Here is a 15,328-nt window from a genome sequence, read left to right as displayed (position 1 = left end):
GTCTCTCTCTCCCTCTCTTTTTGTCTGTCTCTCTCTCCCTCTCTTTTTGTCTGTCTCTCTCTCTCACTCTCTGTCTCTCTCTCACTCTCTGTCTCTCTCCCTCTTTTTGTCTGTCTCTCCCTCTCACTCTCTTTCTCTGTCTGTCTCTCTCACTCTCTTTCTCTGTCTGTCTCTCACTCTCTCTGTCTCTCCCTCTTTCTCTGTCTGTCTCTTTACCTCTCCCTCTCTGTCTCTCACTCTCTGTTTCCCTCTCTGTCTCTCACTCTCTTTCTGTCTGTCTCTCACTCCATGTCTTTCTCTCACTCTCCTTGTCTATCCTTTTATTTCGCTTTGTGTTCTTTTCTTTCTCTCTTTCTGTTCTTCTTGGGTGCACTCATGTATCAGTCTTTGGTTAATCTTCCCTGCGGGTCTTTATCGCCTGTTAAAGCATTTCTGTACAGGCAGTCCAGGTTATCAGAACACACTGGTGCGTTCATTCATGACAGACCTGGCTCAAATAGATCATGGTTTTGGATTCCAATACTTTTCTACTCTTAACTTAGCTTGTCTGGCATATTGGAACCTATGAAACGCTCTCAAAAAGGTGCAAACCTCACCTTCTGGCCCTCTTGGTTGTTGGCTCAGTTGCTCCAGGCAAGATAAATCAAGCACAGAAAACTGTCTCATTCATGACTTTGGTCGGTTCTTTGGTTCATACAACTAGGCAGATATGGTACTTTGCGTTAAAATGACATTTTAAATCGGGCGTGGGGGGGGATTGTACCCTGAAGGACGTGCTTCAGGTGCAGTGTTTGGGCCGCTGTTTGCCCCCAATGTGCACCCCTTACAGTACCCCTCTCACGGTCCTCCTCTCTTTTGAAATATTTCTACGAAGCGTTAGCGTCGGGGGAAGGAAACCGCCGTCTGAATCGCGCCTGCGTCGAGGGCCATTGTTGCAGAGGAATAATTGGGAAGTGAGAACAATGAGCCTGGCACAAAATGGCCGCCAATCCCGGCCTGCAATTACACATGAATATTCAACAAAGAGCGCTCAAAAATATCACACACAATTCTCACAGGGCTCCTGGTTGGGGTGTTAACGATACGTCGATCTGGATCTACATATCGATTCCAAGGGCGACTTTCTGTTCCGATCGATACGCTGTGCAAAAATCGCTCCATATCATTATCAATTTTTGAAAATCTCTATTTAAACAATAATACACAATAAGCACGTTTTCTATCTAGCAATCCTGCAGATGTCTGTTAAGGTTCCCAACTCTTTTTTTTTTTTGTTAAATGTGTTGTTAATACGTTTTGGCACTTGACCTCATATTGATTGTATGTGTAATTTGTAACAGGATTGTCCTAGCTGGATCATACATATTGATAGTTTCTTTAAGCTGCGGTAGGCAATCTGGGCAGAAGAATGTGAATGTGAAAATGTGAAGAGAATTTCACCAAATATTACCAAAAGAGAATTACCCCAGCTTTAAGGCCAGTTTTTATTGGATGATGTATGATTGGCCAGTAGATATTGCTATGTTACCGACATTCCTTTATCACTCGACTCAACGTTGTCCCTCATGAAAAGTATAAACGCATAAAAGATATAAAAGATCAAAGTTATGAACGTATTGCCGAAGTGGAGTCATTCACGAACTCGATACCTGGAAGCTGGTTGATGACACTTGACCTAAAGATAATTACAGATGAGAACCTTTGATAACATAGTTGTCATGACAAATGAGCCAGCAATGGGGGTCAAAGTTCAATACCATTCATGGATATGTACTGTCCTTTTAGAGAAGCGTCCTCGTCCAGTGTAGAACCACAATGATCGAAGATCGCTGTCTCTGGTCTCCACGGTGATGTAGATTTTGTTTACTCTCTGCAGTGCAGTGCAGGGAGAAGTTTCTCCGAGACGCTGTTTTTTGACGGATCGACCTTTCAAACCGGAGCCGTCGCAGGAATTGCAACCCGCCGCCCGAACGCGTCCGCCCGTCGTGCGGTGCGCCTCCAGAGCCGTCAGCGTTTCTCCCCGCGGAGGCAGTCGGGCGGTGTTCTGGCGGTGCCGCTAACCGTCCGCACGTCTGCCCGCGAGCGGTCCCAAGCTCCCGCGGTGGGCGAGGTGTTGCGGTGGGAGGTTCGGCGTGTGGGTTGAGTGTGAAAGAGTTTGTGAAACTGCCCGAAAATTCGGCAACGATCGCCGCATCTCACCGCGGTGTGGCGGGATGAAAATCACGTCCGCGCGCGGCCCGGCTTATTAAACGGCCGGATCGATCCCGCCGCAGTGTGCGATTATGCGGGTATCGATTCCGCCGTGAGAGGATTGGACGTTTGACCTTGTTTTCTGTGTGGCCCCTTATTTAATAAGTGCTTTTTCCCCCCTGCGGGTTCAGTGCAGATTTCCTCTAACTGCCTCACTTAAACACTGCAATGGATGCACGCACGCACGCACGCACGCACGCTCACACACACACGCGCACACACGCACAGACACACACACACACACATTACATTACATTACGTGGCATTTAGCAGACGCTCTTATCCAGAGAGACTTACAACAAAATGCAAATCAAACACAAGACACACACACACACTCTCACTCTCTCTCTCTCACACACACACACACACACACACACACACACGCACTCTCACTCTCTCTCACACACAGACTCTCACTCTCTCTCTCACACACGCACACGCACACGCACACACACACACAGACACACACTCTCACGTGCACTCGAACGTGAATGTAGGTGGACTGGGTCCCGTTGTGTGATTGCTGCTGACCCCCTGCCCACCCTCGCTCACAGTCCAGGGCCCCTGGGAACCGTTCCCAGCCTCGACGTAACCGATCTTCCTCCTCTTCCTCCTCCTCCTACTCTGGGAACAATCAAGCCACCCAAAAAAAAAATAATAATAAAAGATGAAAAAACTGTCAGTTCTTTAGTCCAGGGACGATGGCCGGCAGCAGCTGAGATCCTTTGAGGCGCTCTGCGTGATGAAAATGAGGAGGCTTAATAGCTGTGTAGCGGGCGCTAACGTGCTAACCGACCACCTTGCTGAGTAGAGGCCAGTTTATAGTCTAGCAACAAATCGTTTTCTGACTGGCAACGGATGGATTGGTTTATACTCTGTGCAACTACAGTAAGTTTGTACTTTCTGCTAAGGACTACAGCCACTGCCTACGTCCGGCGGCAGTAGAACGTTCAGGAACGTTGTGCGATTTCAGTCGAGCGACACTGGATTATGAACTGGCTTTAACATGCTCACCGAACCGCCGCTAAGTAGCGCGCTAACCGAATCGCCGCTAAGTAGCGCGCTAACCGAACCGCCGCTACGTAGCGCGCTAACCGAACCGCCGCTACGTAGCGCGCTAACCGAACCGCCGCTACGTAGCGCGCTAACCGAACCGCCGCTATGTAGCGCGCTAACCAAACGGCAGTAAGTAGCGCGCTAACCGAACCGCCGCTAAGTAGCGCGCTAACCGAACCGCAGCTAAGTAGCGCGCTAACCGAACCGCTGCTAAGTAGCGTGCTAACCAAACCGCCGCTGAATAGCGCGCTAACCAAACCACCGCTGAATAGCGCACTAACCGAACCCGTGCTGCTGATCAAGTAGCGGTAATTAGCGCATTATAATCACCACGATCCCTTTTTAATCTATGTGATTGGGTCATTCAGAGCCACTGGATGAGAAAGTTGTGACTTATGCAAAATGTATTGCTGTATTAACTTTCCATTTTTCCATTAACTTTTCCTTCCTAAATTATTTCTGAAAAAGTGGCTGTCAACTGCATGAAAAGGGCAATGGAAGTAGATCAAACATAACATGGACAAATAAAGTCCTGGCAAGGTTTGATTTTATTAACTTTGGCTTACTAGTCAAACAAGTCAGCTAGCATACACCTGGGCCCTGTATCACGAAGCAGGGTTGCTGAGTTTGCTGGATAACTGCACCGAATAAAACCCAGAATGTTCAATTTTTCATGAGGGTTCTGGGTTTGACTCAGTTCGTGCAGTTATCCAGCTAACTGTGTAATCCTGCTTTGTAATACAGGCTCAAGTTTTCTACTGAAGAAGAAGTTTATCATAACTGCTAACGTCCTGCCACATTTTAATGTGCGTGCACACCTACAGGGACGTTTGAAAGTTCAGTACTGGGGGCTGCAGTGTCTGCAGATATTTGCTCCAACCATGCACTACACCACCAGATATCACAAATTGTTTTACCTTGTTTTAGTGAAACCAGGTGGTGTAGTACATACTACAGACACTGTGGCCTACAGGACCTGGAGTTTGAACAGCCCTGGTTTAGTGTCACTTAAACATGGTTATGTGCCAGCGACCACATTCACTGTGTAGCTCGTTAGTAAGGTAGGTTATCATTTATTTGGATTAAACCGAAAAACTAAAATCGCACTACAAAGAAGCAATTTAAATGGCGATTTTGAAAACATCCAGACACACACACTGGCGTCAGAACAGAGCGTTTCTGTAACCTGGTATTGGGACTCAAGTCGAGCGCATTTCTGCAGATACTCTGCTACAGTGCCAATTCGGGCTCTGACTTGCACATGACCCCTAAACGGTAATGTTGTGGAAAGTTTTGGGCTAAGGCTGCACGCATGAGGGAAACGGGGGTCATCGTGGGTCGTGTCACATTTTGGCCTTTTGATTTGTGGCCCGTTGCCTAGCGATTTATCAAAAAAGGGCGGGAGAAATCCTCCTCCTGCGGTCGCCCCGGTCGAGATCGAGTAGCGAGTCACCGCGTGTAAACACGACGCCCAACGGCACGACTCCGGTGTGAAAGGACCCGTTCAATCACTCTTTATGCCTGTCGGCTCGCTGGACGAAGATTTAAGTGTTTATTTTGCGTTTATTAGTTTAGCAGACGCAGGGCGTTACACGGTCAACATACCGCCCAGTGTTTATTTAGTTAAATAAAGCGACGACCAGGACCGTAAAAATTATGGAGTGTGGTAAAATTTACGCTCTTAAAATTCTCCACTCTAAGCACGCGATAATCTGAGGTCCCTTTCCAACGCCTAATAACTGTAGGCTTTATAATGCTATATAACTGTAAGCTTTATAATGTTATATAACTTTACTATATAATGGTGTATAACTGTAGGCTTTATAATGGTATATGACTGGTTTTGCTTTATATTTGTATATTTATTGTAGGCTTTATAATGGTATATAGCTGTAGACTTTGTAATGGTATATAATTGTAGACTTTAAAAGTGTATATGACTAGGCTTTACAATGGTTTCTAACTGTAGGCTTTAATTGTTACAAGGTAGGCTAATTGTATTTAACTGGCAACTTTAATGGTATATAACTAGGCTTCAATGGTATATTGCAATGCTACATAACTGTAGGCTTTATAGTGGTATTTAACTGTACCCTTTATAATGGTATACATGTAGCTGCGGGCTTTTGTCACTGTATATACTGGACTTGTAGCATCAAGGTTGCCGGTTAGCTTCCCAGGCATGACACAGCCGTTTGCAGCCCTTGAGTGCGGTGATGAGCCTGAATTGCTTCAGTGAAATTAGTATTATTCTGACGCCTACGCAGTGAAAGGCTTCATTTATGTTTCAGTGACGGTGTCGTGCGACGTGTCCGCAGACAGAAACGAAGCAGATTCGAGACTTTTAGATAGATAGATAGATAGATAGATACTTTATTCATCCTGAGGGAAATTTTAGCATTAATTTTGACATCAAGCCGGCCCTTTCAGCGTCGGTGACGGGTCTCCTGTACCTGCAGATTTTTGCAAGGTCGCAGACGCCCGTCAGAAGTGTGATTGGTCGACTGAAAAGAAGACGAAAGGTTGCCATGGCGAAGATATTAGTTTACTGGGCTACTTGTTTTTTTTTGTTTTTTTTTTATGAATGAAGATGCTCTGTTTACATAACTAGCTGGCAAAATGGACAGGTTTGAGAAGAAGCTGGTTGCTATAGTAACGCAGCACACACCGTCTCCGAACCGATAAATGCTAAGCTTTGTCGGACAAATCTCTGTCTGCAGATGCCTTGTCGACGAAGCGTACATTAGCCTTCAGTCGGTACGGATCAGATCATCTGCTAATCGCCCGTAAATGAATGCTGGTTTAGCATCCGCTAGCTAAATGTAGCCCAGCGCCCAGAAGGTTGGTGGTTCAAGCACCAGTGTAGCCACAATAAGATCCGCACCACTGTTGGGCCCTCAACCCTGCGTTGCTTCAGGGCGGTATTGTCCCCTGCTTCGTCGAATCATCGGTAAAGTCGCCTTTGGATAAAAGTGTCAGCTAAATAAGGAATGATTGCGATTCCAGAGAGCGGGGGTCTGTTGAAACACTTTTTTTGGGGGGAAGCGGGTTTTAAGGCGATAGTCACTCTCGTGCCCCCCCCCCCTTCCTCCCACCCCCCCCAGGCAGTGCCCTCCCCCCTGGCACCCCTGCCATTCCGCTCAGCCAGCTGCAACAGCACCCCCTGCAGGCTCAGACGCTCACTGCCGCCGTGACCGCGGCTCAAAACCAGCAGGTCTTCCGCTTTCCCTCTGGCCTCTCACTCACAGGTACAGTGTCTGTCTGTCTGTCTGTCCGTCTGTCTTTCTGCACGCCTGTCTTTCTGCACGCCTGTCTGTCTGCACCTCTGCCTGACACAGGGGGGGAGGTTTGCCTCTTGGGTTTGTGTAGGAAGTCAAGGACGGAAAATTCCCCCCCCAAAAAAAGTAGTACTTTATGAATCACAGTTTAACCCTTTGAGGTGTGAGATCACACAAATAATGTGATATCACAGTTTAACCCTTTGAGGTGTGAGATCACACAAATAATGTGATATCACAGTTTAACCCTTTGAGGTGTGAGATCACACAAATAATGTGATTTTTGAATGTTCGTAACCGGCATAGTCGCTACTGGTGATTGTGAGAGCCACGGAGTTCTAGAACGCTGACTTGGAATTTTTGAAAGCGAACGTTCCAAAAATCCTACTCTTGAAAGGGTTAAGTCGCAGAAATGTCGACCTGCCTGTTGACCTTCTCAAACCCGTTTGAGTGCACGACCGTGTATCGCACATTGTTGGATGGACTTAAGTTGTTATTATGGCATGATATTTCCTGACTAACAACTAATTGGTGTTAAAAATGCATCTTTGAATGTGCTTTCTTGACCGTTTGCCTGAGTTAGTAGCCTGCTTTCCCGCATGCCCTGGTGTTTCCTTGCGATGCCTGCTTTCCGAAAACAGAATGGACGGCGGTATCTCATATTTCTCATTAATAGGAGAAATGATCAAGGGTGCAAGCTCTAAAGTTAAAGCTATAAAGTTAAAGATCCAGTGTTGTAGGAACACGCTTATCGATAATAAATAATTTTCTACCTCTAGCTACTTTCTACCCTTCCCTGTTCAAAGATGGCTGGCTTGCTTCGCTTTCGCGTAGCCATCTTGCTAACAACGAGCACTTGTACAGGAATGCTTCCGTTGCTTGGCTCCCCCCCCCCCACACAAGATTTGCAACGATATAACTTAACCTCCGAGTAACAGCACCGCAAGCCCATCACAGGAGTTATCGGTTAATTTGCCGAGTTTTCCGAGCTGGCCGATGACGTTAACGTCAGGCTAACTCCGGCGGCGGACGTGGACTGATTGGACTTGGCTCGCTGCCAGGGACATATTTGAGTGCCGGTGCGAGCGTATGACTCAGCCGTGTCACCTGGGCCACGCGCTGGCCTTCCCGCAGCAGTGCATGCTGGGAGTTTCTGGCGTGCGGAGAGAGGAATTTGTGTACACAGGCGTATGTCGTAAATCAAACCTTTTTTTTTTTTTTACGCGGGGCTCTTTCTCATGTAGTCCTTGTGGTGCCGTTGAAGGGCAGCTAAGGTAACATGGCTCCTTTGTCTCCAAGTCATTGTGAATAAAATGTCATATTTTATTAAAATCAGTCCTCCTCTCTCCCTCTCCCCCTCCTTCTCTCTCTTTCTTCTCCCTCTGTTGCTCTGTCTGTTATCCTTTCTCCCCCCTTTCTCTCTGTTCTCCCCGTCTCTCTCCCTCTACCTGTCCCCCTCTCTCCTTTCTCTTACTCTCCCCCTCCCCCCCTCCCTCTCCCCTTTCCCCCTGTCTCTCCATCTGTTTCCCTCTACCTGTCCCCCTTTCTCTTACTCTCCCCCTCCCCCCTCTCTCTTACTCTCACTCTCTCCCCCTCCTCTCTCTCTCTCTTAATCTCACTCTCTCCCCCTCCTCTCTCTCTCTCTTACTCTCACTCTCTCCCCCTCCTCTCTCTCTCTTACTCTCACTCTCTCCCCCTCCTCTCTCTCCTTCTCTCCCCCCCCTCTCTCCCCCTCTCCCTCTCTCTCCCCCTCCTCTCTCTCTCTCCCTCTCTCTCTCCCTCCTCGTGCTCTCCCTCACTCCCCCTCCTCTCTCTCTCCCCCTCCTCTCTCTCTTCCCCCTCTCCCCCCCTCCTCTCTCTCTCCCCCTCCTCTCTCCCCCTCCTCTCTCTCTCCCCCTCCTCTCTCTCTCCCCCTCCTCTCTCTCTCCCCCTCCTCTCTCTCTTCCCCCTCTCCCCCCCTCCTCTCTCTCCCCCTCCTCTCTCTCCCCCTCCTCTCTCCCCCTCCTCTCTCTCCCCCTCCTCTCTCTCCCCCTCCTCTCTCTCTCCCCCTCCTCTCTCCCCCTCCTCTCTCTCCCCCTCCTCTCTCTCTCCCCCTCCTCTCTCTCTCCCCCTCATCTCTCTCTCCCCCTCCTCTCTCTCTCCCCCTCCTCTCTCTCCCCCAGGTGGAGGCATGGCTCAGCAGCTGCAGGCGATCCAGGTGCACCCCAGCCCCCAGCAGAGTCCGAGTGACGGCAGCCCCGACCTATCCCAGCCCTCCAGCAGCTCCTCAGGTACCGCCCCTCTTCTCCAATTGGCTGGGACGCACTTCAGAGGCACTTTCACTGTGGGCACAGATTCACCCCGTCCAATTTAACATTTTACGTTTTAGTTATTTGGCAGACGCTTTTAATCCGAAGTGATTTAGCAGTGCGTAGGTTCTTCTACAGGTTAGAGCATCAGATCCATAACTAGTAAAATATGCACAATCCTTTTAGGTCCACACCTCTGAGGATTACTGAATTACACATACACACACACCTGACTAAGCGGTCTCTCTGGACAGCCTGTGCCTCCTCCCTCACAGACAGCCTTTCTCTGCGCCTCATGAGTCACCGCCTTTTCACTCACTAGCGTGGGCCTGGCGCTTCACACCCTCTGCCGAAGCAGCGAAGCTTCAGTTCTGCTCCTGAATCGAGACGCTCGTTATGAAGCAGCGAAGCTTCAATTCTGCTCCTGAATCGAGACGCTCGTTATGAAGCAGCGAAGCTTCAATTCTGCTCCTGAACCGAGACGCTCCTTATGAAACAGCAAAGCTTCAATTCTGCTCCTGAACCGAGACGCCTGTTACGAAGCAGCGAAGCTTCAATTCTGCTCCTGAACCGAGACGCCCGTTACGAAGCAGCGAAGCCTCAATTCTGCTCCTGAACCGAGACGCCCGTTACAAATTTCTGAAGAAACGTTCGCGTCGCCTTAGTGGAATGCTTATGGTTTCAAACTGCCAGTGATTCTCTCATCTGGGCTTCTGTGGAAGTGAGGCCTCTGTGTTTGTGTTGTGACCGGGTGCCTGCTGAACGCCAGCGACACTCTGTAGAACTGAGTACAAATTCGTATTTATTATTTATTATTTTCCTAGTTGTGTGTGAAACTTTTTAATGCCTAAAACTGAATAAGAGTCTTCAGAGACAGGGCAAGAGCTGTGGTGGGCTTCTTTGAGAAGCTACACATAGCCGGCCTCTGAATTTTACAGGCAGTTAATTTAACTGTGACTCACCCCTTATCAAGATTTAGCCTGACCTACGCTCCAAATATGAAATGAATGCGTTTAAAAATGAAATATGATGTCACTCTTAACCACTGCATGTATACCGTGTAACTCCTTCTGAACAGGCGTGTATTGGCTGGGTTTAATTTGACTGGCCAGTGTGGAAACTTCCTGTTCTCATTCTTTCTCAGTGATTATAGCGCCATCTAGAGTTCACAGGAGCACACTGCAGTCCCTGACAAAGCTCCAGACTAATCTCTACTGTTGGTGCTGGTGCCACTAATTAAATTTTATCTTTATTCGTTGTTATTTCTTAGATTTTTCTGTGTACTATCTTTCGATTGTGGAATGAACCCCCCATAATGTGGCTTTTGAATTGGCTAATTCCACATAACACAGATAAGTACATTGCAGTTTAATTCATCACGTTCGGTAATGGTCTGTTGAAGAGGACTGTTGCTCAGTTCAGGAACTTGCAAGCAAATTGACTTGAGGAATTGAGGAACCGAAAAGTGTGGGGAATCCCTCCCCGAGTTCCCTAATTCCCCGGCAGAAACGGACGATGAAAGCTCAAATCATTTGAATAGTTTCTAACCGCTTCCTAGCCACACCCGTGCCACCTTAAAGAAATGTTTTACTCGTACCGTTAAGAAAATGGTCACAAAATCTGGAGTAAGAGCAGTTCACTTTTAAAAAAAAGAATTGCACTTATGATGACACTATGTTTAGAACAGCACTTCATATGTATTTTCCTAGTTATGGATGTGATGCTTTGACTTGTGGAAGAACCTATGCACTTGTAAGTCGCTTTGGATTAAAAGCGTCTGCCGAATGACTAAAATGTAAATGTAAAATGTAAATGTAAGCCCATTAAAAGTGTTGGCGTTTGTTCTGTGTGGATGTAGAATTCAACAGGTCCGGGGATTTCTACCTCTGGTCTGCAGGTGTTGTACATTTGTTACTGCTGTTGTGCTGTAAATGCCCGCTGCCCCCCCGAAAGCTCGCACTAGGACAACAACAACAACAACCGCAAGATCAATGAAAATAAACCGTGTTTAGAACGAGATGAATGGCTGGGTTTTTTATGGTGAGGTGTGTCAGTGGCATTAATCGATCAGTGACATGCAACTTTTGACCCGGGGGGCCGACGCTTTTTAAAGGATAATCCCAACTCTGTATATTTACATTGACCTCCTAAGAGCCAGGAGGGGCAAAAAAGCCTTGGCTGGCAAAAAAGCCTTGGCTGACAAAAAAAAAACATGGTTCACTGAAAACGTTTTCAAGAATATATTTTATATAACCCTTTGAAGCGGAAGGAGACATTTTGTGTCGAAAAGGACTCCTTTAATCTCTGTGAAATAACTGAACATAGGATAATTTTCTCTTTTGGTGAAAATTATTTATTGTATAATAGGGCTCACAAAATATACCACATCATATCCGTATCATTTATCTATTTAAACTGTAGAAACTGAGTCTGAATCACCCAAGGTCACGACGGGTTCATTTTAATTGAATGTCCTGTATGTTTGGAGAAATACTGTATTAGAGGGAAGCCTTTAGTCCTCATTGACGCAGGGTCTGGGGGTTAAACAGCCCTCTCGTGGAGGTGTAGGTCTGAACAGGTGAGAGTCTGTGTCCCCTCTCCACACACACTCCCCACACACTCACACAGGCCTCCCAGGGTCACTTCCACACACCCACAGACACTCGGCACTGACCATCTGCTCGAACCGGAGCGGGAACTAAAACCTGTGACTTCCTTTCCCCCTGTGGAGGGGGAGGGGGGGGGCTACGGCACTTTGAAATGAGGAACCCCCACAGCCCACCCGCCGAACAGGAACTGGAACTGGATCAGTGACAGAGCTGAAGCCAGTGCAGGAAAAAGTTATCTACGTACTAGATATAGATTAACTGGAAAAAAAACTTTTTTCACATCTGTATAATTGTACGCTTAGCCACGCGCTTCAGTTGAGTCATTTCAGGGGCCTTTGCTGTGGCAGGTAGAGCAGGAAGTGATGCGGGCACTTATCGGGAAGTCCTTTATCTGACAGGAAGTTGTGAGGTGAACTTGTCGGTGGCGCTGATGGGTGTCTTGGTTTAAAGTCAGTGGAAATTCTGGGTTGAGTTAAAGTGGTGCTTCTAGCAGCGTTCTTTTGGCTTTATGTGGATAAGAGCTTCTGCTAATGTAACCCCCTCAATCCAGTATTGTGATTGGTTGATGTGTCTCTGCTCAGGATTGTAATTGGTTGATCTGTCTCTCTGCTCTCCCCAATGAGGAGTGGGATTGGACTGCTGCATCTCTGCTCAGGATTGTGATTGGTTGATGTCTTCCCCCCCCCCCCTTCGCCAGGAGTGTGATTGACTGCTGTGTCTCTGATCTGTATTGTGATTGGTTGACGTGTCTCTGCTCAGGATTGTGATTGGTTGACTTGTGTCTCTGCTCAGGATTGTGATTGGTTGACGTGTCTCTGCTCAGGATTGTGATTGGTTGACGCGTCTCCGCTCAGGACTGTGATTGGCTGACGTGCTTCTCCCCCCCTCTCAGCGAGTGCCACCATCGTCACGTCCTCGGTGCCCACCTCTGTGGCGGGTCACATGATGTACCCCAGTCCGCACGCGGTGATGTACGCCTCCGCCCCCACCCTGTCCGACGGCAGCCTGGCCGTGCTCAACGCCTTCTCCCAGGGCCCCTCCCACCAGCAGGGCCAGGACACGGGTGAGCCGATCGCTGCGCGCCCTCTCGCCCCGCCGCCCAATGAGAGAATCGCAGGGAAACTTACTATGAGAGAAGACCGAATCCTCCTCCGTTGCTCTGTTGTCAAGCAGTGTGTTGACGTGTATGCGTTTTAAAACTTTACCGTAGTGTTTGTTGTTTTTACTGCTGCTGACTCCAGTGCAAGGCAAAAACCAAGATTTCAGCACGAATACATTTCAAAAATAAAAGTACCTACATTTTTCTTAGACAGAAATGTAAGAAATAAAAGCATCCCATAGAATCATAATCGTTGTAAAATGCAAGCTATATGCATTCATGTGGAACTAAACAAACCGTGTACTACTTAACTGCTTTGGGGCCATTTACAGGTAACCTTGACCAATCGGAACGCATTGAATGTGTAATGGTGCTCTCCCATTGGCTAACGGCTGTGTGCTCCTCCCCCCAGGTGCAGTGCCTCAGGTGTTCCTCACTGCCCCACAAGGCACCGTGCAGATCCCCGTGTCCGCAGTGCAGCTACATTCTGTGAGCCTTTCTTCATTTCTGTCCTTCTGTGAATGTGTGGGGGCACGGATGGTGCAGTGGGTAGCACTGCCGCCTCACAGCAAGGAGGTCCTGGGTTCGAATCCCCGTCGGCCGGGGCCTCTCTGTGCGGAGTTTGCATGTTCTCCCCGTGTCTGCGTGGGTTTCCTCCGGGTACTCCAGTTTCCTCCCACAGTCCAAAGACATGCACGTTAGGCTGATTGGAGAGTCTAAATTGCCCGTGGGTATGAGTGTGTGAGTGAATGGTGTGTGTGCCCTGTGATGGACTGGCGACCTGTCCAGGGTGTATTCCTGCCTTTCGCCCCAATGTATGCTGGGATAGGCTCCAGGCCCCCCGCAACCCTGTTCAGGATAATCGGGTTAGGATAATGAATGAATGAATGAATGAATGTAAATGTGTTCATTACCTTTACTTTCAGAGGTCCTAACAGATGGCAAAACTGGCTATGCCGCCAAACATTACATAGGCCTTAATGAAAGATCAGGCTCACACTGCCTACTGCAAATTAACCCGCCTCCTGGCTCTCTTGATTGGGTGCCTGATGGAACTAGAACACATTCTAATAAATAAAACAAAGTTAAGATTGTTTACAGAATTTCTTTCAAAATTAGGATTAGGATCAACTAAAAACTGAGTTTCACCAACTTGAACTATATATGCCTGTAATGTTCCAAGCAGTTTATCAATCTAACATACTCAGTTTCCCTGGTGGATGGTGATTGGTCAACACTAGCATACTCCGTTTCACTGGTGGATGGTGATTGGTCAACACTAGCATACTCGGTTTCCCTTGTGGATGGAGTTTGTTCAACACTAGCATACTCCGTTTCCCTGGTGGATGGTGATTGGTCAACACTAGCATACTCGGTTTCCCTGGTGGATGGTGATTGGTCAACACTAGCATACTCCCTTTCCTTTGCCGGGTGGTGATTGGCTCGGTTTCCCGTTTTACCTGCAGTGATTGGTCAACTGTTAGGCTTTTGGTCTCCATCGCAGATGGTGATCGGTCCGTACTAATGCTCTCTCTGTCTGGCAGTTGCTGATTGGTCAGCGCTGACGCTCTCTCTGTCTCGTAGATGGTGATTGGTCCGCAGTCCGGCGGCAGCAGCAGTAACCTGACGGAGCTGCAGGTGGTGAACCTCGACGCCCCGCACAACGCCAAGAACGACTGACGGACAGTCGCCACGGACACGCAGTCGCCACGGAAACAGTCGCCACGCAGAGAGCAGACTCCCGCCCCTATTTATTGATGCCTTCACACAGCGTTTTGTATGAATATGAATTCAAAAAGAAACTGAAAACGGTGGACGCAGCAGAAAGAGAGGAGTGTGTGTCGCCTCTACGCTCCCTGGATCGGAACCCGTGCGCCCAAGAACTTTTTTTTTTTTTTTGTGTGTTTCTGTTTTTGTTATCTGTTTAGTTTTAAGAGCAACTTTGACTTGGAATATGCACACACTGCAGGTGCCCTGGCCTCAGAGATCAGCCAAAGAGAGGTGTGTGTGTATGTGTGTGTGTGTGTGTGTGTTTGTGCAGGCACACGCCTGTGTGTGTGTGTGTGTGTGTGTGTGTGTGTGTGTGTGTGTGTGTGTGTGTGTGTGTGTGTGTGTGTGTGTGCGCGTGCGTGTGGTTCGGCACACGTTCAATACGGTTTGATAGAGGATGAATGGGAACCAAGTAGATGTGGAAATGTGTGTATATATATTTTTCTTTCTCTATTGGTATATATTCATATTTTAAGCCTGTGTGTGTAGCAGTATGTGCCGTTTATTATTTTATTTTAATTTTTTTTTAAGCCTTTGTTTTGTATGCGTATAAGTGAGCACAGAAACGGATAATATAGGCATTATTATGCAAATCTTTGTTCAGCACTCATGAGGCATTTGTGTGTGTGTTCATTAGTATGGAGTAGGAATCCAGAAGGTTCTCTATGGATGAGAAGCCAAGTTGTCTTGGAATTTCGTGCCAAAATACTGCTAGTCAGGACACCCTGTTGCGGGTGGGGGGGGGGTAGGGTGTGGATTTGGGTTGAGGAGCGACTGGAGAGATCTGAATGAGGAAGGCTGCCTCCTCCTCCTCCTCCTCCTCCTCCTCCTCCTCTCCCTCCTCTTCATCACTGGCTGGGCCTCATACCACTGGACTCTGTGTGCACTGACGTCCCGTAGGCCCGGTCCTGAGAGAGCGGGGGCCTGGCTCCGGCCGTCCCGGGCCCCAGCCTGGGTGCTGGCTCGGTTCTCTGGCCT

At 48.1% G+C, this 15,328-nt stretch overlaps 1 protein-coding gene across 3 annotated transcripts in view; it reads left to right on the top strand.

Annotated features, from left to right (window-relative positions):
• Positions 1-15,071, top strand: part of LOC133121806 (serum response factor-like) — a 46,428-nt gene extending 31,357 nt beyond the window's left edge. Inside the window, exons 4-8 of one of the 3 annotated variants that reach the window (XM_061231290.1) lie at positions 6,411-6,554; positions 8,747-8,854; positions 12,374-12,544; positions 12,993-13,069; positions 14,165-15,071. In XM_061231290.1, coding sequence (XP_061087274.1) covers positions 6,411-6,554; positions 8,747-8,854; positions 12,374-12,544; positions 12,993-13,069; positions 14,165-14,260 — 596 coding nt within the window. In that variant the 3' untranslated portion in view covers positions 14,261-15,071. Of the gene's footprint in view, positions 1-6,410; positions 6,555-8,746; positions 8,855-12,373; positions 12,545-12,992; positions 13,070-14,124 lie in introns of all 3 variants that reach the window. The other 2 variants (XM_061231291.1, XM_061231292.1) reach the window with 2 other exon arrangements.
• The last annotated feature ends 257 nt before the right edge of the window (positions 15,072-15,328 follow it).

Source organism: Conger conger, chromosome 2 (assembly GCF_963514075.1).
Source record: "Conger conger chromosome 2, fConCon1.1, whole genome shotgun sequence".
Taxonomy (NCBI): domain Eukaryota; kingdom Metazoa; phylum Chordata; class Actinopteri; order Anguilliformes; family Congridae; genus Conger; species Conger conger.
Note: the sequence above shows the minus strand (reverse complement) of the source record. Positions and strands in the feature narration are given on the sequence as shown.